General features: G+C 33.3%; 1 protein-coding gene across 2 annotated transcripts; it reads right to left on the reverse strand.

Annotated features, from left to right (window-relative positions):
- Positions 1-25,582, reverse strand: EAF2 (ELL associated factor 2). Of its 2 annotated transcripts, XM_017676668.3 has the most exons (6): positions 25,354-25,582; positions 19,451-19,545; positions 15,468-15,604; positions 13,551-13,696; positions 5,430-5,684; positions 1-205 (listed from the first exon to the last, which is right to left on the reverse strand). In XM_017676668.3, exons 1-6 carry the CDS (start codon positions 25,460-25,462, stop codon positions 159-161), a joined length of 789 nt encoding a protein of 262 aa, XP_017532157.1. In that variant the 5' UTR covers positions 25,463-25,582; the 3' UTR covers positions 1-158. The 2 variants fall into 2 exon arrangements, with proteins under 2 accessions (XP_017532157.1, XP_036869016.1); XM_037013121.2 differs by lacking the exon at positions 19,451-19,545 and having other exon boundaries at positions 25,354-25,494.
- Positions 25,583-25,588: the final 6 nt, after the last annotated feature.

Raw genomic sequence — 25,588 nt, forward strand, 5'->3', positions numbered from 1 at the left:
TGAAAATTCTGAATCATATTTAATTTCCTTTAAAACACCAAAATTTTTTTTACAGCATCAAAAGTTAAGATGCAACATTTTCCTCAGTCTTAGGAATTTTTATTTTTAATATAAATTATCACATCTTATAGATTTTATTTTTATAGCTGAATATTTCTTCAGTCATCACTGTCACTTTCTGAATCACTCAGCTGCAAATCATTTCCTAAAATAAAAAAATAGCAAAATGTAGTAATTATTTAATACTTTACTATTTAATACATTTACTTTTTGGATAACATAAATATTATGCAAAATATAGCCCCGAAGGTGATCTTGGTTAGCCAGCATTTTGTCATAATCAGACTGCTTATCCAATATTTTAGTCACATCATTAGTAACTCAAATAATACTGCCTGTAAAGAAAAAATACACCATCAATCTTCAGCATAGTTTTTGTATCACCTGGCATCTGGTTTAGTCTTCTTTGACTCTTCTCTTTACACCACTGATTTAATTACATCAGGAAATAAGAGAAAATGTGGTTTAGATCAGACTATATCTTTTGAAGAGTGAAAAACGTTACATAAATTTTTACTTAAAATTTAATCAAAATCATTAAGTAGTGTATGTTTAGAGCATTTCATTATTGATTCCTTTTGTAATGCATCCATGTGCTTATAGTCAGGGAACATACAATCCAGTGGGCAAGACAGACAGTACACAAGTAAACAAATATATAATATAATACCCAGTAGGGATAAATACTTTGGAAAATGAAGATGGGTTTGGGGAAAGTGGTGGGAGGCGCCCTTAGGTAGCAGGGTTGTTCTTTCATAGGCCTAAACCGATGTTTCTCAATGAAAGCAATACTGCCCTCTAGTAGATGTTACAGAAATTTACATGAGGAGTTGCTTGTCCAGATGATTTCCATTGCTAGTGACATTTACTGGGAGGGGAATTCAGGAGTGTTAAATGTCTTGCAAACCAAGGACAGTCTTCAACAATAAAGAACTCTTCTACATTCTGCAAAACTTTTTGAAAGTCCAGTGGGAGATTCATGTACATGGAAGATCTGTTTATAATTGTAAGACCGAAACCCAATTTCACTTTTATAAACTAAAAGTATTCTGCATGAACTTAAAATTCACTAAGTCCCCACCTGACCCCTGTGAAAATAATAAAATAAAAATTCACTGAAATTTATAAGGATGCAACTATCATGTAAAGTGAAAGAAGACTTTACTTTGTTTTTTCCAGAACTTTACAAAGATTTTCTTTGTTAAATTGTTTTGGAAAACACATTAATGATATCAATGCTTTTCCAGTCCTTATTTCAAAGACTTTTTTCAAGTCCTTATTTAACAAGTTAAATAAAGAGAAAGATTATTGACATTATGAATTGAATGTTGTCTTGCTTCTCTTAATTCCAAATTAAAAGTAAATGCAAACAAATGACTAATTGTTATGTCTTCTGATATAGTCATACCTGATCATTTACAAGTGGAATATATATTACTTTACTATAAATTACCTTATTTTTATTTTGTCTTGATATTACATTAAGTTAATTATTTTCAAAGATGTATGTATGTAGATAATATTAAGCTATGAAGGTAACTTCAAGATAGTAAAGGGGACTTAAAAATATATAAAAGAGGGTATTGGAACTTGTTTGTTGTGCTTCAAAAGATCCGAGACTGATGAGAATTAGACTTGGGGTGGATTAATGATTGTGCATTGAGTCCCCTGTACAGAATTTTATTGTTGTTAACTGTTAACAACCATTTGATCAATAAATATGAGAGATGCCCTCTCAAAAAAAAAAAAGAGGGTATTGGGTCTGATAAGGTTGAGACATGGGATGAATGCAGTTACAGTAAGAGAGGGTTTACTTCCTATTATTAGGAAACTTCCAGTTTTGATAAAGTATTTCAGGAAAGGAAACTACTTTTGAAAAAGCAATTCCAAGTGGTTATTAATGGCATACCAAATCACTACTGACTTCTGCATATAATTTTTATATCCCCAATCCTTCCAAATTATTTTAATATTTCTATAGTTGGTTGACTATCTTGGATTTTCTATGCAATTACATTGTCTTCAAATAAGCATTTTATTTCTTGTTTCCAATTCTTATATCCTTTTTGTTTTACTTGTTTTATTGCATTTGCTAGAAGCTTCACTACAATGCTGAATAGAAATCATGATATTGGTTCTCCTGTCTTCTTCCTGACTTTAATGGGAATACTTCTAGAATCTCTATTCCCATAATGTTGGCAGTAGTTTTGGTTTTTGTAATTAACTTTTATAAAGTTAAGGAAATTCCCTTACATTCAACCTTTGGTAAAAGTTTTTAAATTACTGAATATTGAATTTTGTCTAATTCAAATTTGTTGAAATGACTGTATAGCTTTAGTTCTATGATCTGTTAATGTGGTTAATTATATTGATACCCATTTCATATAGTGAACATTTCTTACATTTCTGGCATGACCCTTATTTGGTCATGACTCAGCTTGCTTGTTTAATTTTACTAGTTATTCAATTTGCCAATATCTTCTTTAGTAATTTTGCATCCATGTTCTCAAGTGAAAGTGGTCTATAATGCTTGTTATCTTGTTCTTGTTCAGTTTTGATATTGAGATTAGATCATAGGATTATAAAACAATTGTGTCATTTTTTCTGCTTTCCTATTCTCTGAGTTTGTAGAAGATTAAAATTATTTGTTCCTTGAAGATCTGTTTAAATTCATCTGCAAAACTATCTTCACTTTTCCAGGACCTTGGGGATATGGAGACAGGGTGGAAGAGGAAGAGACATCAATTGTTACTAGGTTCTTTAGGGTTCCCACTTCTCTTTGACTCAGATTTGGTAAAATACTCTTTTTCTAGAAAATTATTCATTTCTATCCCAAATTTATTGGGATAAAATTTTTATAAAATTCTCATAATTTCAAAAATGAAAGCATATCATGGCTATAATTTTACCTACTTTGTCATTCCTAATATTGTTTATTTGTGCATTTTCTTATTTTTTTCATCAGCTCCTGATAGTGATTGGTCTTATTAATTTTCAAAGAAATTACTTTTAGTTTTATTGGTCCTCTACTGTTTCTTTGTTGCCTAGTACATTAATTTGTATTCTAATCTATATTATTTTCTTTCTCTGCTTTAAGTTTAAGATGTTACTATTCCTCTAGTTCTTCAAAGTAAAACTTCCACTCATTTATTTTAAATTTTTAAAAAGAATATTTTGTGGCTTATAAATGTCCCTATAAATTTCATTTTGGTTGCATCCAAAATTGCTGAGCATATTCTTTTTGATATTGTTTAATTAGAGTTTGCAATTTCTTTATAGTTTCCTTTTAACATGTAAGTTATTAGGCATGTATTTTGAAATTTATAATTAGGCATGTGTTTTGAAGTTTCTAGACATGTGTTTTAAACTAGTTGTTATTTGTTTTCATTGTATTATAGTCATATAATATGATCAATAAAATATGATCTTATGAAATGTGTTATTTACTTTGTCCCAGTAGGAAGTAATTTCTATAAAGTTTTCATGTGATACCTAAAAGAATGTTTGCATCTCATTTTTGGCTTGTAGGATTGTATATTTACTATTAGTATAGGCATATTAATTATATTTTTCAATGATTTTATGCCCTTACTAAATTTTGTCTGCTGGATTAGAGATGCATTATGTCTTCCATTATGATAGAGGCCTGTCAATTTCTCCTACTTGTCAATTTTTGTTTTATACATATACTCATATATATGTATATATATATATGAACTATATATTTTAATATATATGTACATACATGATGAAGATATATTATTATGGCATACAGATTCATAATTGTTTATCCTCCTGGTGACTTGAACCTTTTGTCATTATTTGGCCATTCAAGAAATCAGACACTCCAATTTTACCTCTCAAGTTAGGAATAAGAAAAAAGACATAAATACCTAGAAGTTCAAAAGACCTTTCTTGGTCCCAAATTAACTCATAGTTTTACCCACTCTGCCACCCAATCTTGGCTTCTCTCTCCCTTGTTTATTTCTGGTATTGGGCTAGAACCACAGTCAGTCTTTCCTAGTGACATTATCATCATTTATTAACAGAGTGAGATTAGTTTTAACTAACAGTCCCATTTTTCCCCAGAGAGTATCAACCTGAATGACTTTATTAAAAAGCATTTACTGAGCACCTACTGTATATCAGGTATTGTGCTAGGTGATAGTATTCAATGATAAGCAAAAATAAGATAGCTGTCCTTCTGGAGTTTATATTTTAAAAGAGAACAAATCACACAAATAAATATAAATTTATAACTGTGACAATTTATGTAAAGAAGCTATTGCTCTGAAGGTCTATAGAAAGGGGAATTTGACCTTGTCAGGAAGGTCATGAAAGGCTTCCTTGATAAAGGATACTTTGAACTGTAATCTAAAGGAGAAAAAGTTACCCCAAAAGAACGAAGTGTTTCTGGCTAAAAGGAAAGCATGTATAAGGGTCCTGAGGTGGGTGAAAGTATTTGAGTAGAGTGGCAAAAAGAAGATGAATGTTGCTAGAACAGAAAGAGCAAGACTATTATGTTAAGGTGTTTTGTCTCTGTCCTAAAAGAAATCACAGGCTATTGAGAAGTTTAAAGCAGGAGAGGTGACAAATTATATTTGAATAATGACAAGATTAGTATGCCTGCAATGTATGTAATGGATGAAAATGGGTTTGAAGAGCTGAGGGGTGAGCCCTTTAGGAAGTCATTGCAAGTTAAAGCAAGAAATAAGTGTTAAGTTCAATGAAAGAGATAGTGATGGAAATGCAGAGAAGTAGATGAATTTGAGAAAAAGTAAGGAGGCAAAATAAACAGGACTTGATGAAGGACTGACTATACTGAAAGAGACAAAGGAAGAAATCGTTGCTCACCAATAGGCTTCTGGTTTGCATAATTAGATGAACCTGCTTTTCACTAAGAGGAAATACAGTGAATGAAAGATTCTTAGTCGGTTTTGGACAAAGTAAATTTGAAATGCCTTTTACTAAGAGATGGTGTTGGTCATATGTGTCTAGAGTTCAGAGGTCTGGGTCAGAAATGCAAATTTACAAGTTGTCTGTACATAAGTTTTGACAGCAATGGAAATATTATCTAGGAACGGAGTATAGTATAAAAAGAAAAAGAACTTAGGATTAAACCTTGAGGAACTCAAGCAGTAATGACTGAGTAGGAAATTGTAAACTGGCAAAGGAGAGAGAGAAAGGAGAAAAACCAATAAGGCATTATGCCACAGAGTCAAAAGAAAATGAATAATTCAATAAAAATGTAATAATTAATAGTGGCAAGTAAATAAAATAGGAGCTTTTATCCAAATTTTAGATCATAATCACTATGGTTCCACTATGAATGCTTACTTTTCTAATTATTCATGCTTATATCTACTTACTTAAAGTATTCATCAGAAGGCCACTGTTGTTGTGGTATCTATTATGGTCAGCATCTATATTGGGGATCCTTAACTGTGGCATGGCAGATATGGTAGGATGTCCTGAGATATAATTCCCTGGATCAGGAGATTTGCATTCTTCATCTTCTGAGTCACTGGAACTATCCTCACTACTTGAAGATGAAGAACTTTTGGAATCTGATGAACTATCACAACTACTCATCTGGTCCATTAGACTAGCTTCTGCCTTCAGTTCTGAAAATAAAACAGAAATTCATAGATAGGTTAAATAAATATGATATAAACATTAAATTAATATAGTAAAATTTGTTAGTTTTCAAGAAACTGTTGATGAGGAATAAATAAGATTAAACATGCGATTATAGCATTTAAGGCATTTTATTTTAAAAGTTCCTCTACCATTGAGACAAGCCATACTTCAATGTTAGACTTATGAAAATTAAAAGACATAGGCAATGTCTAAACCTAAACATTATATTTATTTATACCACTGCACTTAAATCACATGTAGTTCAAATAAAATACAAGGATGTAAAAAATTAAAATTACAAAAATTAAAATCTAATTAGCAGAAGTCATCCTCCAGTTCCCATCTTATTCCCCCAATACATGTAATGCAAGGCAACACATAGATGATTTCTTTTCTCTTTTTTTCAGCTTTTTCAGATGCAGCAGTGTCTCTCACTTCAGGAAGTCCATGGCTGTTGGTTACCTGTGACGGAAGGTGGTGGTACCCTCGAGGAGGAAGCCACTGGAGTCTGTGCTAACACTGCAAGGTCCTCTGCTGTGAATCCACAGCTCTTGAAGTCCTCAGTGGCAAAGGCTGCCGGGTCCTCTGAAGAGCAGGTCACTGGTGACCATGGTGGTACCTTCCACCTAGCTCGTACTTATAGCTTCTGCCCTTCCTCCTTATCTCTAGCTGTCTCCAGATGTCTCAGCTAAGCCAATCTCCCTAGTGATCCTTTCTGTGCAGTTACTTTCCATTTTTTACTCCACCATATTGCTTATAGGTTCTTAGTTGGACTCCTGAACCCTCCCAGGGCTATTTTCATTCATGGATAGCAGTCTAATTTTTGTGTTTTTTTTTCTGTTGAGGGACTAAGACTGGTATTTCCTACTCCATCATCTTGTCTATGTCACCTCCCCTAGATGAATTTCCTTCTTTTCCTGGTTTTCCTAGAGAACATTTTGATGAAGCATCTTTACTTAGGTTTCCTCACCCCCTTGATGAGGGTTTGAAATATTTCAAGTATTTTTTAAAAGGCAGCTCCCATTTTAACTTTGGTTGTAAATGTTTCAGTAGATAAAAAGAGCAATATGTTGCTGTTCTTCCTCTTTAGTATTTTTCAAAATTTTTTAAGATATACAAAATCTATGGTTGGAGAGGTCTTCAGCTACCATTTAGATGCATCTTACAAATCATTTGGATCAGTCGTACAAATGAGGGAACCTAGGTCCAGAATAGCCAAAAGTTTTCAGCCATTTAGGGGTAGAGCTGAATCCACTGACTTTCAGTCAATATTTTTCTAGTACATGAATACAAATTTCAAGTAGTTCAACAAAAATTTTTCAATCCAAGAAGTTCTAAATGAATAATTTGCTTAGTCACCATACTGACATTTGATATCGACTTAGTACATTGCTGTATTAAACTACCTGATAATTTCTAGCACATTCCCCCATTTTATTATAGACATACTAGTTTTGTTATTTGACCACATCAAATACATTTCCACCCTATGTTCTTTTCATCAGCTGTTTGGTAAATTCTCCCACCATGTTCTGTTTCATTTTATAATTTACTTACAGCAAAATGTATAGAAAAGATATGAATCTTAGCCTCTGTATATCCTGTGTATTAACACTGAGTCAAGGTATAGAACATTTTCATCCCTATGAATGTTCCCCTGTGCTCTTTTCCAGTCAATACCAACCATTTCACCTTCTAAATATTTCACCTCATATAAATGGATTCACTCAGCATGTCTGCCTTCTTTAGTCAATTTAATGTTTTTGGATTCACTCATGTTATTGAATGAATCTGCAGCTCATTTTTCTCTATTGCCATGATATTCTATTGTATAAATATACCACAGGCTGGTTACTTGTTATCAGTTTATGGATATTTGGGTTGTTTTCATTTTGGGTTTATTATGAATAAAACTGTATAAAATTATTCTATAAGCCTTTTTGTTTGATATATGCATTCATTTCTCTTGAGTAGAAACTTAGGAGAGAAACTGTGGAGTTTTAAGATAGGCATAAGTTTAATCTAATCAAAAAGTGCCAAAGTGGTTTTACATGATGCATGATACAATGCATGAGAGTCACTGATGCTTCAGATCTTCGACTTTGGCACACACACACTGGTAAAGCAAGTCATTTCAGTTTTACTTACTCTGGTGGGTGTGCAATGGTACCTTATAGTTTTAATTTCATTTCTCTAATGATATGGAGCAGTTTTTCATGTGCTTACTGGCCATTTAGACATCTTCTTTTGTGAAATGCCCACTCACAGTTTTTGTCCATTTGTATTTGGTTGCCTTTTTCTTACTGGTTTGTAAGAGTTTTATAACTAGTTCCAGCTAGGAGTCCTTTGGTCAGACATATGTATTATGAATATCTCCCTCAAAGTCTGTAGCAATACTTTTCACTTTATCAATGGTGTCTTTTGATAAGATTCCAGATCTCTGAAAGGCTGGTTCCTCAGATCAGTTTAAATGTAACCTCTTCAAGAAGTGCTCCTTCCTTCCCTACCCCTTTGCTTTATTGTCTTGAAGGCACTTTTTTTTTTGAAATTCATTTGCTTATTTATTTGCTTGCTTACTGTTTATCTCTCCCATCCTTATACCACACTCCCAAATATAAGCAATGTGAGAATAGGAAGTATGGCTTGGTCATGATGCATAATTTTTTAATAAAATGTTGGATTTGATTTGTTAGTATTTTGTTGAGAATTTTTAAGTCTAAGTTTATGAGAGAGATTCTGTTTTTCTTGTACTGTTTTTTGTCTGGTTTCTGAGCCAAGATAATATTGGCCTCATAAAGTGAACTAAGGAACTATTTCTCTATTTGTATTTTCTAAAAGAGACCTTGTAATTTTAAATGTTTGGTAGATTTCACTAGTGAAATATCTGTGTCTAGGTATTTCTTTTTGGGGGGGACTTTAAAGTCACTAATTCAATTTATTTCATGGTTATAGGATTATTCAGATTATCTACATCTTGAATGAGTTTTGGCAGTTTTAGCTTTTGAGGAATTGGTCCATTTCTTCTAAACTGTCAAATTTATGAGCATAAAGTTGTAACATTCTTTTGTAATCCTTTTAATGGCTGCTGATCTGTAAAGATATCATTACTTTTTTGATATTCGTGTTTGTATCTTTTGTCTTTTTTTGTCCTGCCAGAACTACCTTTTAGTTTCATTGATTTTTGTTTTTAATTTCATTGATTTCAGTCCTTATTTTTATAAGTTGCTCCTTTTTGTTGCTTCAGGTTTAATCTGCTTTTTTTTGTCTAGTTTGTTGAGATAGGAACTTAAATTATTTCTTCATTTTTAATGTAAGCATTGAATGCAATAAATTTCCCTCTGAGTACTCCTTTAGCTGCATCCCACATATTTTGCTATGTTGTATTTCCTTTATACATTTAGTTCTGTATTTTTAATTTCCTTTGATTCTTCCTCTTTAACCCATAAATCATTTAGAAGTATACTCTTCCATTTCCAAATGTTTAGAGATTTCCCGTTATCTGTTATTTTTAGGTTGATTCCATTATGGTTGGAGAACATTGTATGATTCAGTTTTTATAAATTTACTGATGCTTCTTTTACAGCCCAAGATATGGTATGTCTTATTGAATATTCCATAGGTACTTGAAAAAAAAAGATGAGTTTCACTGATACTGCATAGAACATATATATATATATATATATATGTTTTTTGACTGTCTTGTTCAGTTTTTCAATATTTTGGTAGACTTACTCTCTAGTTTTTCTATCAATTGTTGAAAAAGTAGAATCTTGGTGAACCCAAGCATAGTTGTGAATTTATTTCTCTTTCCAGCTCCATCACTTTTTGCTTCATGTATTGTGAGGGTCTGTTGTTTGATACATGCACATTTATGTCTTCCTGGTAGATTAATCCTTTTATCATTATTAATGCCTCCTTTTGTTTGCAGAAATTTGCTTGGCTCTGAAGTCTACTTTATCAAATATTAATACAGCCATACAGCTTTTAAAAATTAATGTTTGCATGGCACATATTTTTCCATCATTTTACTCTTAACCTATTTTAAAATAAAAGCAAAAATCCTTTTATTTTTAACTTATTTTATTGAATTTAAGTCAGCTTCCTGTAAACAGCACATAGTTGTCTGTATGCTAATTTTTAATACATTCCGTCAATTTCCACCTTTTAATTGATTTATTTAAACCATTTATATTTAAGGTAATTAATGATATGTTAGCCCTTAAATGTGTCATTTTGTTTTCTGTTTGTTCCCTCTACTTCTCTTTTATTGCCTTTCTGTGGGTTACTTGAATCACTTTAGAATTTCATCTTTATAGTGCTTTTGAAGGTGTCACTTTGTATATTTTTTCCTGATGGCTGTTTTGTGTATTTCAATATACACATATGACGTATCAGTGCTTTACCACTATGAACAGGGTGTGAAGACCTCACTTTCATTTAGATTCCTACATGCTCTCTTTATGCTGTACAGAAGCCTTTTAGTTTGATACAGTCCCACTTGTTCATTTTTGCTTTTGTTTCCCTTGCCCTGGGAGATATGTTCATGAAGAAGTCGCTCATGTTTATGTCCAAGACATTTTTGCCTATGTTTTTTTCTAAGAGTTTTATGGTTTCATGACTTACATTCAGGTCTTTGATCCATTTTGAGTTTACTTTTGTGTATGGGGTTAGACAATAATCCAGTTTCATTCTCTTACATGTAGCTCTCCTGTTTTGCTAACATCAGCTGTTGAAGAGGCTGTCATTTCCCCATTCTATATCCCCATTCTTTATCATATATTAATTGACCATATATGGTTGGGTTTATATATGGGCTCTTTAGTCTGTTCCATTGGTCTGTGGGTCTGTTCTTGTGCCAGTACCAAATTGTCTTAATTACTGTGGCTTTATAGTAGAGCTTGAAGTCAGGGAGTGTAATTCCCCCCACTTTTTTCTTCCTTCTCAGGATTGCTTCAGCTATTTGTGGTCTTTTGTGGTTCCATATGAATTTTAGAACTATTTGCTCTAGTTCATTGAAGAATGTTATTGGTATTTTGATAGGGATTGCATTGAATCTGTAGATTGCTTAGGCAGGATGGTGATTTTGACAATATTAATTCTTTCTATCCATGAGCACAGGATGTGTTTCTATTTATTGGTATCTTCTTTAATTTCTGTCATGAGTGTCTTGTAGTTTTCAGAGTATAGGTCTACTAAAGACATTTTTGATTGTCACAATGGGGTGGAGGTGGGGAGCGGAGCTACTGGCACCTAGTAGGTAAGAGTTAGGGGTGCTGTTAAACATCCTCCAATGCACAGGACATCCCCTGACAAAGAATTACCCAAACCCAAAGGCCAATATTGCTGAAGTTGAAAAATGCTCACATTAAAAGGACAGTACATCATGACATGACCAAGTGAGGTTTTCCTAGGAATGCAAACTTTTAAAAGCCAATCAATAATTCACCATATTAAAAAGTAAAAGCCATCTCATAATGGCACAAAGAGCATCTGACAAATTTCAGCAGTCATTCTTGGTAAAAACTCGGCAAAACAGAAATAGAAGGGCATTTACCTGATGAAGGACATCTAGGAAAAACCTATAGCTTAAATCATACATAACTGTAAGACTGAATGTTTTCCCTCTAGCATCAGAAAAAAGAGAAGGTTTTCCACTCTGACCACCCCTCTAGCATCAGAAAAAAGAGAAGGTTTTCCACTCTGACCACCTCTGGTCAACATTGTATTGGAAGTTCTAATTGGAGCAGTAAATAAAAAATAAACAACTAAATTAATTAATTAATAAATGGCATCTCGATTGGTAAGGAAGAAGAGCAGACATTAATGAAAGAGTGAACAAAGGAACAAGAAAAAAACCCAATAATTAAAGTTAAAATAATAGCTAATATTTGAACACTTTCTAGTGCCAGAAATTGCTTAGGCACTTTATAGGTATTATTGCATTTAGTCCTCTCAGCAACCCTAATTATTACCTCTATTTTACAAATGAGGAAACATCTACAGAGAGAATAAGAGGTTAAGCAACTTTCCTTAGACAATACAGTTGAAAAGTGATGGAGCTGGGATTTGAATTTAAGCAGCTTGATTCTAAAGATTAGGTACCTACTTTATATCCTTACAAGTATGAATGTTGACAAATGGTTTAGCTACTGCCAAGCTCATAAATAAAAAGTATCTCTTCTTAAAATTTGTATTTTAAAAATATTAGGAATCTGATAAATTTTTCATATATTTATTGGCCATTATATATCTTATGTTGTGAGACAGACTTAAGTCCATATAGAAATTTTGCATATAAAAATGGCATTTCATATCAGAAGAAATGTCTTATTCAATAAATGGATATTGATACATGCTCTTTGTCAATACCATGTTTGCTGATTCTCTATCAATACCTATTTATTGATACCACTGAAAGGAGGGAAATCTAAATTTTTATTTATTAAACTAAAATTCCAGATAGCTCAATGATATAAATGTAAAAATTCAAACAACAGAAACACTGGGATAACTGCCAGACATCTAGTCATCAATTTGAAAAGATTATTTAACTGTAGCAGTAGACACCAATAGAGCAGTCAAGAAAATATTTAAAAGAAGACAGACTATGAAACATGCTATGCACACATCTCAAGGTAGGTTCTTTAAGTTAGATCTTATGCTTGGATCATGTTAACTTATCCTCTGCAATACAATGCTTCAATACAATGCTTTTAATAAAATCTGCTAAAAAAACTGACACTTAGATTTCTTCTTGTATTATAAAATTATTGTTGAAGATACTATATAGTTTAATGCTTCCTATAACAGTTTCCGTATGAATTCCTTTTGGAATTTAGTAGCAGGGAAGTCTGATTCTTTGCAACCTGTCTCTTAGATAATGTAAAACATGCTAGTTAGATCTACATTTCTATCTTAGTGGCTAGGAACTTCAGATCTGAATTTAATGTTTTAATAATTAGCATATTTGCTTCCTCTTTCCATTCAATATCTTGATTTTCTGTTCCAGTATTTTGTTGTATACTGTATATAATGACATCATGATTCAAATCCATTTTGGAAGCAGATATGCTATAATAATAAAATTAAACTGAAGACCCTTTGTAGCAACAAGTGTTCTGAGTTTTAATCCTCTTTATTGTTTGTCAAGGGACCACTGATACATTAGTGAACTAATACTGTACTGGGCCTAGAAGGATGGGAGAGTAACATTCAAGTTACAAAAGAATATTATAGAAGAAAATATACTTTGATGAAAAGGATCTTAGTCCTACCACAATTATGGTAACACCAACACCCAGACTTCAGCTAGAAAAAGAAAGGAGATTTAAGGTTCCTTACTTTCAAATGGACTGTGCCTCCCTAGAAACACCTTTAAGCTGAGAAGTGAGCAGCAATTCAGAAGAACTTGCCTCTGCTGCTTTTGCTTATTACAATCCCTCATTTCACTCTTGGTTTGGGGACACCTTAGACATCTACAGTCTGGCTATACATAAAGAACTTCAATAGGAAGATGCTGGGAAGAATTGTATTTGAATCATCACAGCTGTCAAACAGAAGAAAACTCCAGTTACACACATCTAAACAGTCACTTTGTCCCCCTGAAAAATGGGTACAAATTCTGTTTTATAGAATGATTCTATGACTTTTTAGGGGATTATGTACAACTGATTATGTACATAATCCCCTAAAAATCATGAACTATATTCTTTCCCCCCAAATAAATAACAAAAAATATTATGCTCTCAATAAAAGTTAATAGTTTTCTTATTAATTAAAATGAAAATTTTCACTTAACATTTCTTAATAATTTCTTACAAAAACACACTATATACGCACTTAAATTTTACCTCTTTCAATATCATCCATTGGAGATGCTGGGGACATCTTGTCTTTGGATGGAGAACGTTTTATAAGACTGGGAGTCCTACTTGGATTCCACATTTGTTGGGGCTGTTGCTCTAAACGATACTGAATTTTACTACTTCCTTCAAATCTGCAATTAAGAACATCAAAGGTCAAAATAAGTGTGATAGCAAGGTAACAACAACTTCAACTTTCAAAGTTACTATAATTGACCACTTGTTTCCCAAGAGATCTTTAAAATGATATTTAAGAATTAAAGCACTATGTTAGTTTATTATTTCACAAATATTTATCAAACAAATATTTATTGAACCCTGCTGTATGTATGGCATACACACAGATCCGTTGACGGATACAATGTGAACAGAAATAAGACTACCACTTAAAATTGAAGAGATAAGATGTATACAAATAACTAAAATAAAATGAAGTTATCCATAAGCGTACAACAGGTGCAATGCATTCTCTGAATTCTAAAATGATCATTTCTGTTAAAATTCAATCACTTCCACATTTTTCATTTCTAACTTTATGACATGTTATTAAAGGAGATTCATACTTCCCTTTCAATACTTTCAGGAAAAGACTATATCACACAATTATGCTTGACTTCTGCCTCTCCCATTTCCAGTCACCAAATTCTGCCAGTTCTTCTTTCACAAAGTAGTTAGAATCTCACTTTTCTCTTCAATACTACTTTCAAAAATAATGTTTTATGCATTTTTCTGTTTCCCATATTAATTTTACTCAGTTTGTTTGGTGGATTGTTTTAAAACAAAAATACAAGCATGCCAATCCCTGGTTAAAAAAACTTTGATATGCAATCAATGCCAATAAGACAATGTCCTGATTTCATAGCTAATTTTGAAGGCATTAGCCTCAACCCACCTTTATAACCTTACCTCTAATCTACTATGAACCTCACTCCCGATACTTACACACAGGCAAAGACAAATCTCTGCTCTAGTCAAACAGGTCTTACTCATTGGCCCCAAATAAGTCAAATCTTACTTATGTCCTCATGTTCTCTCTGATCATTAAATCGGTATTTTCCAAACTTTCCTACTAATTAAAATCACATGGTCAGGGAGGGGATAATAAAAAATAGAGCTTCCCAGACTCATTCTCGGATCTGAAGCTGGATTTGGGAATTCACATTTAAGAGGCACCCATGGTAATTCATATCATCAACTATGCTGGGGAATTAAAGCCCTAAATCTTAACCTCTCACAGTACATCAGTAAGTGATCCCTGAATGCTCCAATTAACCATAACCTTTCCCTTCCTTTAATTCCTAGAACAACTTTTGTACATACTATTTGTATGGCTTATATAGTAAATTCCTCATATTACATGGTAATTAGTATACCATCTATTTGCAAAAAAGGAGTTGAGGTGGCTATATTCTGATTGACTTTATTAAGGGAATGATCTGTTAATCCAATTAAAATGCAGGAGTTTTGAGGTTAGTATTTGTTTCCTTTTTCCAGTGCCTTATCAATTCTAGGTGCTCAATAAATTTTTACTAATAAAGATGCAATTGTTTTTGAGAGTGTATAATGGCTCCTTTTAGTCCAGTTCTATGACAGAAGCTACAATAGAATAGAAGGTATACCTACACATATAGAAAACATTCAGAAACAAAACAAGCTTTTATATACCACAGGGAGAAGTAGTAGAAGGTTTTGGGTAGGGATTTCCATCAAATTTATTTATTTACTTACTCATTTCTTCTTTTATTAGCTCCACTAAATTTAAACTTGGAAAAACGTTAAAACGTTTTTGTACCACACAGAAATAACCCTTATATAATAATGTCATTTAATCCACTAACTTTTTTCACTGACATTTCCTTAGCAATTTACGTGTTGATAAAATAATTTATTTCATTAGCCACATACCTTGTTCTTTTTACAGTGATATTGCTGCTGAGCTTTTCTAGTTGACATTCTCCAGTATCATGGTTGATAATCAAAATGCATTCCTTTAAATAAGGTTTCTTTGAACCTTTGAAAACAGTTACTGGTGTAGTTGAACCCTGTTTAAAAAGTTAATTATCATTACTTGAAATTTATCATAGAAATTCAGTTGGAAGGGCCTTTGAGATCTGGGTTTCCCCATCTATGTTATACTTCAAGTCACCTAATTATCTAAGTTCACTACTCTGAGAATAGGAGTGTAATAAAAAAGGCAGAGGAAGAAAGGCTGAGATCTCAAAGCTCCTACCATTGAGAAAAGAGAACAGGAGAAGGGCTTGACCTGAGTCAACAAAGATTTGTTTCATTGGTCTACAATTGGCAATTGGGATTCAATTCTAATACAATCAATATATTTTATGAATAAGGGAACAGAAGCCCTGAATCATATTTCCTACCCATCCTCTTCTTCCTTCATAAGTTGAGTTTTTAAAATCTGGCATTTCTTAAAGTGGTGATTCCCTATGCAGATTAAGGAAAATGAATGAATCAAGGAACACCTGTCACACTGAACCTACTGATTGATTTTAGCATCATTAAAAGTGGGAATTTACCCAAAGAAAACAAAATCACTAATTCAAAAAGATACACACACTTAGGTTCACTGAAGCATTATTTACAATAGCAAAGAGAGTGAAGCAACCCAAATGCCCATCAATAGACGAATGGATAAAGATGATGTGGTATTTATTCACAATGGAATATTACTCAGCCATAAAAGAGGAAATCTTGCCATTTGCAACAACATGGATGGACCTAGACGGTATCATGCTAAGTGAAATAAACTAGGCAAAGAAAGACAAATACCATATGATTTTACTTATATGTAGAATCTGAAAAACAAACAAAAAAGAAATATCGACTCACAAATATAGACAACAGACTGTTGGTCACCATAAGGAAGAGGCTGGAGAATGGGTGAATAGGTGAAGGGGATTAAGACATACAAAATGCAAATTGTAAAATAAGTTAGACATAATAATGGAAGTACAACATAGAAAATTTAACCAATAATATTGTAATATCTTGGTATGTTAATGGGGTAAGTGCACCTATTGTGGCAATCATCTGGTTATGTATACAATACTAATGTTGTACATCTGAAACGAACATAATATTGTAGATCAACTTTATTGCAATAAAAAAATTTTTTAAGTGGGACAACCAGACATTATATGCTTCATGAAGTGATAAGAAAGTATGAAGCATCACCTGAAAATACTCTTGCCTAAAAAATTCCCACAATGAATCTAGCTTTCATCAAGCCTTTAGATATAACTACTAGTTTATAGGAAATATGAAAAATAGAGGAACAAGTTAAATAATACCAGACAGAAGCAATTTGAAATTCAGAATGTGGGTAATTATCTAGGACAAATAACCTGGTTTTTCCAACAAACCAATGGCATAAAAATGGGAAGTGGCTATTACAAAATAAAAGAGACTTAAGAAATGTATCAAAATACAATATAGTAATCTTATTTGGATTCCTAGGGAAAAAACTGAGAAAAAAAAAGGGACCATCATGAAAATGTTAATATGGACCAGGTATTACAATTAATTCTGCTACTTATGATAATAGCATAGTATGTAAGTAAAAATAAAAATATCCTAATCAATTAGAGATATATATTAGCATTTATGAAATAGCATAATGTCTGGGATTGCTTTAAAATATTCCAGGAAAAAGAAGTGGTAGGTAAATATATAAAAAAGAATAGGAAAATGTTGAGAATTCTTGAAGCTCAGTGATGAGTACATAGGGATTCGTTCTACTATTCTATTTTACATAATAAAAGGTTAACAAAAACTAGATTCTTACTAACAACCTACATCTACATTAGGCATCCTATGTCCCTCTCCCTCTTCTGGCCGAGTTACCTCTCTTGTATTCCCATAATATTCTGTGTATACCTTTATGACAGTCCTTACATTTCTACATTTTAATTAGTTATTTCCCATCTTCCTCATTAAATGGTAATATTTTTCAGGACACTGACCATGTTCAGTCTACCTCTATATTCCCAATAGCTACCTAGCACAGGACTTGCTACACAGAAGGGCATGTATAGATTATTTGTCTTTCCATCTGTCTTTCTCTTCTTTCTCTTTTTTTCTGTGTATGCATATACACATACAAATATGTTGAAGCATATTTTTTGTGGATACATCTCTGGTGGGCTGGGCTGGGGAAGGGGTTACTTTTTCCCAAATGATTTCTTTCTGTTTCAGAAATTTACAATTTGAAGGCATAAAAACTTCCTCCTGTAAGTAATTATTTCTTTAAGAGGTATTTCAATTGAGACTATAACCAAACACATGATGAATGGTAACTCTTGACGAAAACAGGATATGTGTGAATGAAAAAGGTTTATTAACAAATAAATCCTACTTGGGAGTAGAAAAGCAATGTAAAGGATGAGGATGGGAGGATTGTAATTCGAGAAAACAATATTCTACATGGCTAAGAAGTACCCAATTAAAGTTTTTCTGGAAACCAATCATCACTAATCAGCAATCCTATAATCTGAGACCAGGCTAGTGATGCTTGTTATCTATCAATTTAAGACTTTTCAATAACTTTTAAAATTAAGAATATTATGGGAGTATAATAACTTTTAAAATTAGATTTAAGGGTACTAAATTTCCTAACTATTTTAGAGACACCAGAATCTGAACACTTTTTCATAACAGTATAATACGAAGGTTTACTTATTCACATCTTATACTGAATTGATTCTTAGGTTCCTTGTTTCTAAGGGAACAAATGAGAAATATATAATAAAATGCCCCCACAAATTTAGTTAACCATAGAAAACCTTCAGAGGCAGCAACTGATACAGTCTAACATAAAAATAGGGTATCAATAAACAGTGCTGACTGATAAAAATAAGAAAAAGATAAAAGATTAGAGCACAAAGATCTTGCTTGCTATACTTCTAACCATGAAAAGCCATCCATGCCATAAATGCATAAAGGAGAATATGGATGAAGCAGCATAATATCATTCTTGTTAGAAAAATTAAGCAAAACAAAAAAATCTTGTCAAGTTTAGAGTTTTCTCCATATATTAAAATATTGGTTTTCCCTAAGAATAAATCAAGTCAATATAAAAGAAAAAAAAACTTAAGTTGAATGCTAAGAAATTTCTAATATAAGAACTGAAAAAACTAGAGCATACAATGAAGAACTTTATGTAAATAGTATTTGATGTGTTACTTGGAAACATCTTGAAATTTTAAAAATGAACAAAATTTTTGGTCAAGGCCTCCCTGACTTAGTCTCTTTCTTTTCCAACCCATTCCCCAGACTATTGCTAAAATCACTCCAAAAGCACCAATCTTAGTCAGTTGACTGTTTAGAAACTTCTAATGGCTCTGTAATACTTAAGGTATTAGAAATGGATACCAAATCCTACATTGCAGCATAAAAAAGATTCTTCACAATCTGATCCCAATCTATCTTTCCAGTCTCTACTCCTATCATTTTTCATTACTTTGACATTTATGCACTTGCACAGAATTTTGTACATGCTTTAACTTTTGGCTATAGATATTGATGTATCTATCTACTATAACTGATTAGGATTAAGGAGGCAAGGGATATGTTATTATTCCTAGTTCAGAGTACTTCTTATTACAAATAGTAATTTAAAAACTATTCATTTAGACCTCCAATTGTTTCAAATCATTCGATATGATAGTTTTTGAAACTTATTAAATAGATGAAAATAATTTAAGATTGTTTTACCTGAGATAGTTTAAAATTAGTTTTTAAAAATTTTGGTGTGTTTATTATTTTAACTACCACTATATGAATTATGCAATCATTTTCATTTGAATTTAGTGGAAATCCTGCAAAAATATCCTGTTAGGCTAAAAACTTGCTTCTATATATAATATACTCACTTCTATATTTGGCAGAGTTATTGTCACCTGTTCACCTTTGCCAACTTCAAGCTCTCCTTCACAGGAAGTATCAATAGAAGCAGGTTTGAAGTCATCTAAGAATAGATACAGATGTGGATTTTTGTTAAGATGGAATACCTGGATACTTGTATATCAAAAATATAAGCATGTTTCAGAGCGATTAATCATTTTCAATAGCCATCAATTAAAATGGTTTAGAAGAGACTTCTTATTACAAATAACAAAGTACAATCTAGTTTATTCCTGTATGTATAATTCTGAGGAAAAATCAGAAAGGGCTGTACTTTAAAACAGTGTTCCTCAAACTCCAAAAATGCCCCCTCAGAATCCTATTTAGTCAAGATAAACTATACTAAGATGTCCCACTGTTATAAATTAAGTAATATCAGTGTTCACAATTTGCTAAAACTGTTACTCCTATAGTATTTTCAATTTTCAGTCTTTTTCTCACATAAATTTTGTTTAAATCATGTTGGGTGCCTGCTAACACCTGTGGGTTATCCTAGCAGAATACAAAACAAATGACTATAGTTACTCATGGGGAAACTTAAGAAAAAGCAATCTTATTTAGTGACAGTTTGAGTTTTTCATGGATATCTATGCCACTAAAAGATGCATAAATTTAATCAAATTGGCAACTTCAGAAGAACTTAAAATAAGCTTTAATTTGATTTAAACGACAATTCAAACAATGTCATTAAAGTATATCACCTAGAAGGAATTTAGGATGCTGACATATTTCACATGCTGAACAAGCTTCAACACCTCTAAGATGTGAAAGCCATTTAAAAATAATTCACATCAATATGTTATCGGTGATAATTCTCATAAAGAATTCCTATTTTTTCTAGGTTAACTCTTTATAAAACATAGCATACACACAAACCAGAACATAAATCATAAACTTGAATTTTCAGAGAGTGATACATGTGTATAATCAGCACCTAGATCAAGAACTAGAACATTATCAATTACTGAAAAGCTCCTCCCAGTTACCCCCACCCCCAGGAGATTATCTTAATACAGAAGCCCCAAAGGCAAAAATTTGAATCCAAGGTAATAAATACTTACTAGTAGAATTTAGGGAAATGTATTGGGCAGATCTTGGGAAAAGAGAATATTCCGGTACTCATTAAATCTGTCAATACATAAAGATTGCCTTGCTCCACAATAACAATTATAATATCTAACATTTATGGAACACTTGCTACCTGCTAGGCACCTTACTTAGCATGTCATATTTAATTCTCTTAACAACTCTAGGAAATGATATTATCCACTCCTCATGTTCCTTAAACACATGTGATTAGAAATAATTCACAAAGTATTATTTATATTATGGTGTATTCTTCATGCAGCTTCAATTCAAAACTGAATACATGCAATAACTATGGATGTGTAGTTCTAGATTTTAAGAAACATAAGAAAATGTAATGTAAGCAATATTAAAAATGTGAGTTTGACTTGTAACATATCCCTAGGAAGTGTGATGAGGATAAAGAATAGGCTGAAAATAATTGGGGAGTTTATTAGTAACATCATGGTAATGAGAAAGATGAAGGATAATAACAGTGTTAATTTTTGGATGCTCGAAAGAAGTTTTGGAATTAGGGAAATAAGTGTTAATGTCAACTAATGAAAAGACAGTGATATTCAAGAAAAAAATCAGAACTGAGCCTTGAGTATTACAGAAATAAAAAGAAAATAGAAGGCAGAAGGAAAGACAGAAAAATCCAAGAGAATTAGCAAAGATATCAAACAAGAGGGTGAAATAATGTGGTAACCCCCCAATTACTTTTATCTTAAATCCTCACAACAATTCTGTAAAGCAGTGAATATCCCCATCTTACAGATAAGGGAAGTGAGGGTGAAAGAAATTAAATCCCTTGGCCAGATCATGCAATTAATATTTGCTAAAGCTAGACTAAGGAATCATAAAATTCAGCTAGAATAAACAGATGAGGGGTTGACCAACACCCTTTGTTATCAGTCTTACTGATATCAATATCAGTGGGGAAAGAAGGTAACTTCAAGTTTTTGATCCTAAAAAACAAAGAATGTTAAGTATCTACATGGTAGAAATGAAGTAACTGCCACTTAAAGTATTTTAGTGTAGTCATCATCATGGCCTATGCAGGTGTCATACTTTTTGGTCTTAAAATGTGCTCAACTTTCTAATTTTAACTATTCTTCAAGGTTCTGCTCATCAGTGTAAGTATTCCTTGAAACATTCCTCCCTCTTTGTCATCACTGTCACCTAATCATAATGTTTTCTTTTATAATATCTTCCCAAGCCATCTCCCTCCATTCTTGCTGAGGACTAGTTTTCAGTCTACAAAAGACTAACTTGTCAAAGTACCTACAGCTTGTCCTTCAGCTTTTCTCCATGTTTTGCTCTCTTAGAATTTGAAACTTATTTCGAAGTCCCTTCTTCCCTGAAGCAGTCTCTGGATGCAGCCCTCTCTGTACTCTTCAAAAATCTCAATTTCTTGTCCACTTCTGTAGCATTTTCCATACTGCCCATCAAAATATAATATAAAGTACCTGATAATATGTACCTCTTTGTGGTCATGCCCTATTGGACTGTACGTTTTTTAAACACAAGGCCTCAGATTTTAATTCCTCCAGAATTGGGACCCTTAGCAAAATGCCTTTAAATTTGCAGGTACATAAAGGATCTTTGTAACTGACTCTGGCATTGACCCTTCTCTGAACCACTCCAACCTTATTTTAAGTATAAATTTATTTAAGCTAAATTATGTTTAAAAGAGTGCTTTCTAATTTTTTCCTGAGGTTCAGATTAATCTTTAGTTGAAGATTCTCATTTCTTTAGGGTAAGTATTGCTGTATTCCTTTTGTACTTTTGACTAGTACACTTCTATTCTCACAGAGGGCACCCATTACTTAGTATTTGACAATAAAGAATTTTGTATGATAAACATATAAAACATTACAATGACATCCTAGAGTAAAATCATGGCCCTCTAATCTCCTGTATTTTTTCACCAGTGACACAAAGGACAATAATGGGTAGCATCACCATTATCTAACTAACTTTTATTATTTAGCTGAATAATGCTTTAGAGGAGAGGTCAGATGGTAACTCAAGGCAGTAAAGCAGACTGCCAGGAACCATAGTGAGTGACCCTCACAGCTTGGCCCCAGCCAACTGCTGCCAAGAGGAATATGGGCTTGGTGTTGCCAGGTTATATTATGATGTTTAGAGAGAAGCTGGTAATTCAGATTTTTGTATAAAAGGACCTTGGTTTTTAGGTATTTACCACTTTTTGGGAAGTAGCTCCACTTGAACTCTTGGGCAGTGACTACAGGAAGATTGTCTGAGGCTTCATCATTTCCTGATAGCAAAAAGTGATGTTGTTTGCAAACTTAGGAATTCCAATGTTTATTCTCTTATCTGGATATAAATTGTAAAGCCAGTACTAGCCCAAATTCAAAATATTCTAGCAAGTCTTGTTACTCCATTCTCTACCCAGTGAAGCATCTGCTGCTATGCATTTAGCTTATTTATAGAACATCCCATGTCTTCCCTACCACATGCCAGAGTATCTTTTTGATAGGTCTTATTGCCAAGCCCTGATAAATGCTTTTTGTGGGTTTAACTAAATTTCATTCATTAGCATTTCTCATACACACAAGAATATAATGCTTCAATAATCATAGTAACTATATTTATTCTCTATCATGCACCAAATACTGTGTGAGGTTGTTTATGCTATCTTATTTAATCCTTCAAAGACTCTGAAATGTAGGTACCATTATTACTGTACTACATATAAGAAAACTGAGGCTGAATACTTAGAGAATGTTCCCAAATTAAAACTACATATATAGTTGGTGGAGGCCAGAATTCACATCCAGGTTTGTCCAAAGCCTAAGCATATTAGACAGGCATAATTACCCCTGTACATAAAGATAGAATATTACTTTTTCCCAGATTACTTGACTTGAGTGTTATAAGTTAGGTCCATCCACCCTGTATGGCAGATCTCCTATTTTACAGTTTCCATCCCTCACTCTGAGTTAAGAGTGAGGAGCACATGGTAAATGAACTTATCTTCAAGGATAATGACTGGTTTTATTTAAATAAATTTAGAAAGAGTCTGCCTGCTTCAACAAGAATTAAACTCAGGGCTGAAAACCTTTCTTATGTCTTCCAAAGGACAGAGAGCATATTGAAACATCTGGGTTTACTGTGGTTGTTGTTATTGTTATTTTGTTTATTTTTACTTTCATTCTTGTAGCTGGATCATCTGATTCTCTGACTCTGGAGACACAGTTCCAGCATGTTGAGAACTTTTATGAATGAAAGACTTGGAAACACCTGCAAGAAGCTTTTCACAGGTTATTTTTACTCACTTAATTTGGGGTTCACACCCTTAAAAAGATAATATATGCCAGTTATATGAAAATATATTCTTGAGCAAATTTTTCTAATCTTAAATCTTGTAATTTGAAAAACGAATATGAAGACTACTGGATACCTGAGAAAGAAGAGGAAAGGAACTTGATACTATTTGAGAGGAAGGCATGGAGAAAGCAGATCATAATTATATCATACTTTTGGAAAATGGGACTGAAGGAAAGAAACTGCCTAGCCAGCACTAAATGTCTCGTTGTGAGAGCCTTGGTTGACAGAGTTTGGTAAAGAACAATAAACAAGGAACACTGTTGAAAACCTTTCATCTGCAAATATTTCTCCTATTTGTTCTACCAACTGGATGTCAATTTTCTAATAAAACCTTTTTATAAGGTGTAAATATAACCTTGGAGAGTTAGACCTATTGATCTTTATACTTTTACTTTGAATTACTACAGTTAGATTGTCTGCAACTTAACTAAACTCTTGGAGAATGTGAGTTTGAACTGAGTGCTTCGAAGCATGGAACACTTCAGAGTTAAAAACTATAAAGATCTCTGGACAGTCTAAGGACAAGATGAATGCAACCGCTGGAATGATGAGACACAAAGGAAGGGCAAGGCTGGGGAGAGGAAGTGAAAAAATACCTACTTTACCACTTTGCCACAGAAAAATAAGAGGTTATGATTCAATGATCTCAGTTTCCTTTCTACTTTATGATTCTATGAGGGTTATTATGCAAAAAAGGAATGTTTTACATAGCAAATCATAGTAAGTCTATTTTCTTTCTGGAATCTACATCATCCAACTATTAAAGCAAAAGAGCTCCTTTTCTACCTCAACAACATAAAAGGGAAAAATTTACCAAAAGTACTTCCAGAGGAAAAACAAAAGGAAATAAAAAGGAGAAATCATAGGGAGTAAGTAATTTTCTAATAAAAAATTAAATAACACACCTTCCAATATTTTGATAATCATAATCAGTATTTGATAATTGAATGAAATAAGAAGTCCAAAAGCCATATAGATCATTGGAATGGTTCAGAGTCTCTCCCCAGGAATACACTTACAATAAATAAGAACCCTCAACAGACAGAAAAAGTGAAGAAAGGAGAAAGTATTTCCCCACCAGCCTCAAGGCATTTCCCCCTGCCCCGCATAGTAGCTCGGTCCTTTTGCTCCCTTGCATTTGTCACCATACTACTTTCCTTGGGACCTCTGCACCATTCACCAGTCAGGTATGTCTTTACAGTCACCCCCGTTGACCTTCTCCACAGTTTCCCTTTCCGCCTGTTGGTCAAGTCTATCTGCCTAGGGTTTACCCCACACCTGCTCAACGCCGGTTCCTTCCACCAACCCCTTCGACTGCGGGGAGGGCAGTGGATCGCTCTAGGGACCCCATTCTCCGGCAGTGAAAGGTGGTTTGTGGCAACACAGCATGGAGAGGTTTGTGCCACCATACCCATACCCAGAGCTCCTTTTCCCCGGAGTCGTCCTCACTCACAGCGCACAGTGTGGAAGGCGCAGCGCGGGTGCTTCTCGAAACTCTCGCCTAACTTGAGAACCCGCTCACGACTGTCGACGTGCGAGAGTCTTCCTCCTCCGTTCATCATTATCCTGCAGCTCCGATAACTCTGTCCCGGCCACCGCGCTCTCTACCATCTGCCACCTCAGCCTTAAGGCTGCTGCACTTGCTGCAGCGGGCTCAGTCACTCGGGGCTCCGCAACTCCAGGCTCCG

This window comes from Manis javanica, chromosome 3 (genome assembly GCF_040802235.1).
Source record: "Manis javanica isolate MJ-LG chromosome 3, MJ_LKY, whole genome shotgun sequence".
In the NCBI taxonomy this organism is placed as follows: domain Eukaryota; kingdom Metazoa; phylum Chordata; class Mammalia; order Pholidota; family Manidae; genus Manis; species Manis javanica.

Coding starts and splice junctions, on each gene's coding strand:
- EAF2 (XM_017676668.3), bottom strand. CDS start 25,462: ATGATGAACGGAGGAGGAAGACTCTCGCACGTCGACAGTCGTGAGCGG. Junction 15,605..19,450: donor TAACTCTGCCAAATATAGAA/GTGAGTATATTA, acceptor CTTTTTAAACAG/GGTTCAACTACACCAGTAAC. Junction 5,685..13,550: donor AATGGATGATATTGAAAGAG/GTAAAATTTAAG, acceptor TTTTATTTTCAG/AACTGAAGGCAGAAGCTAGT.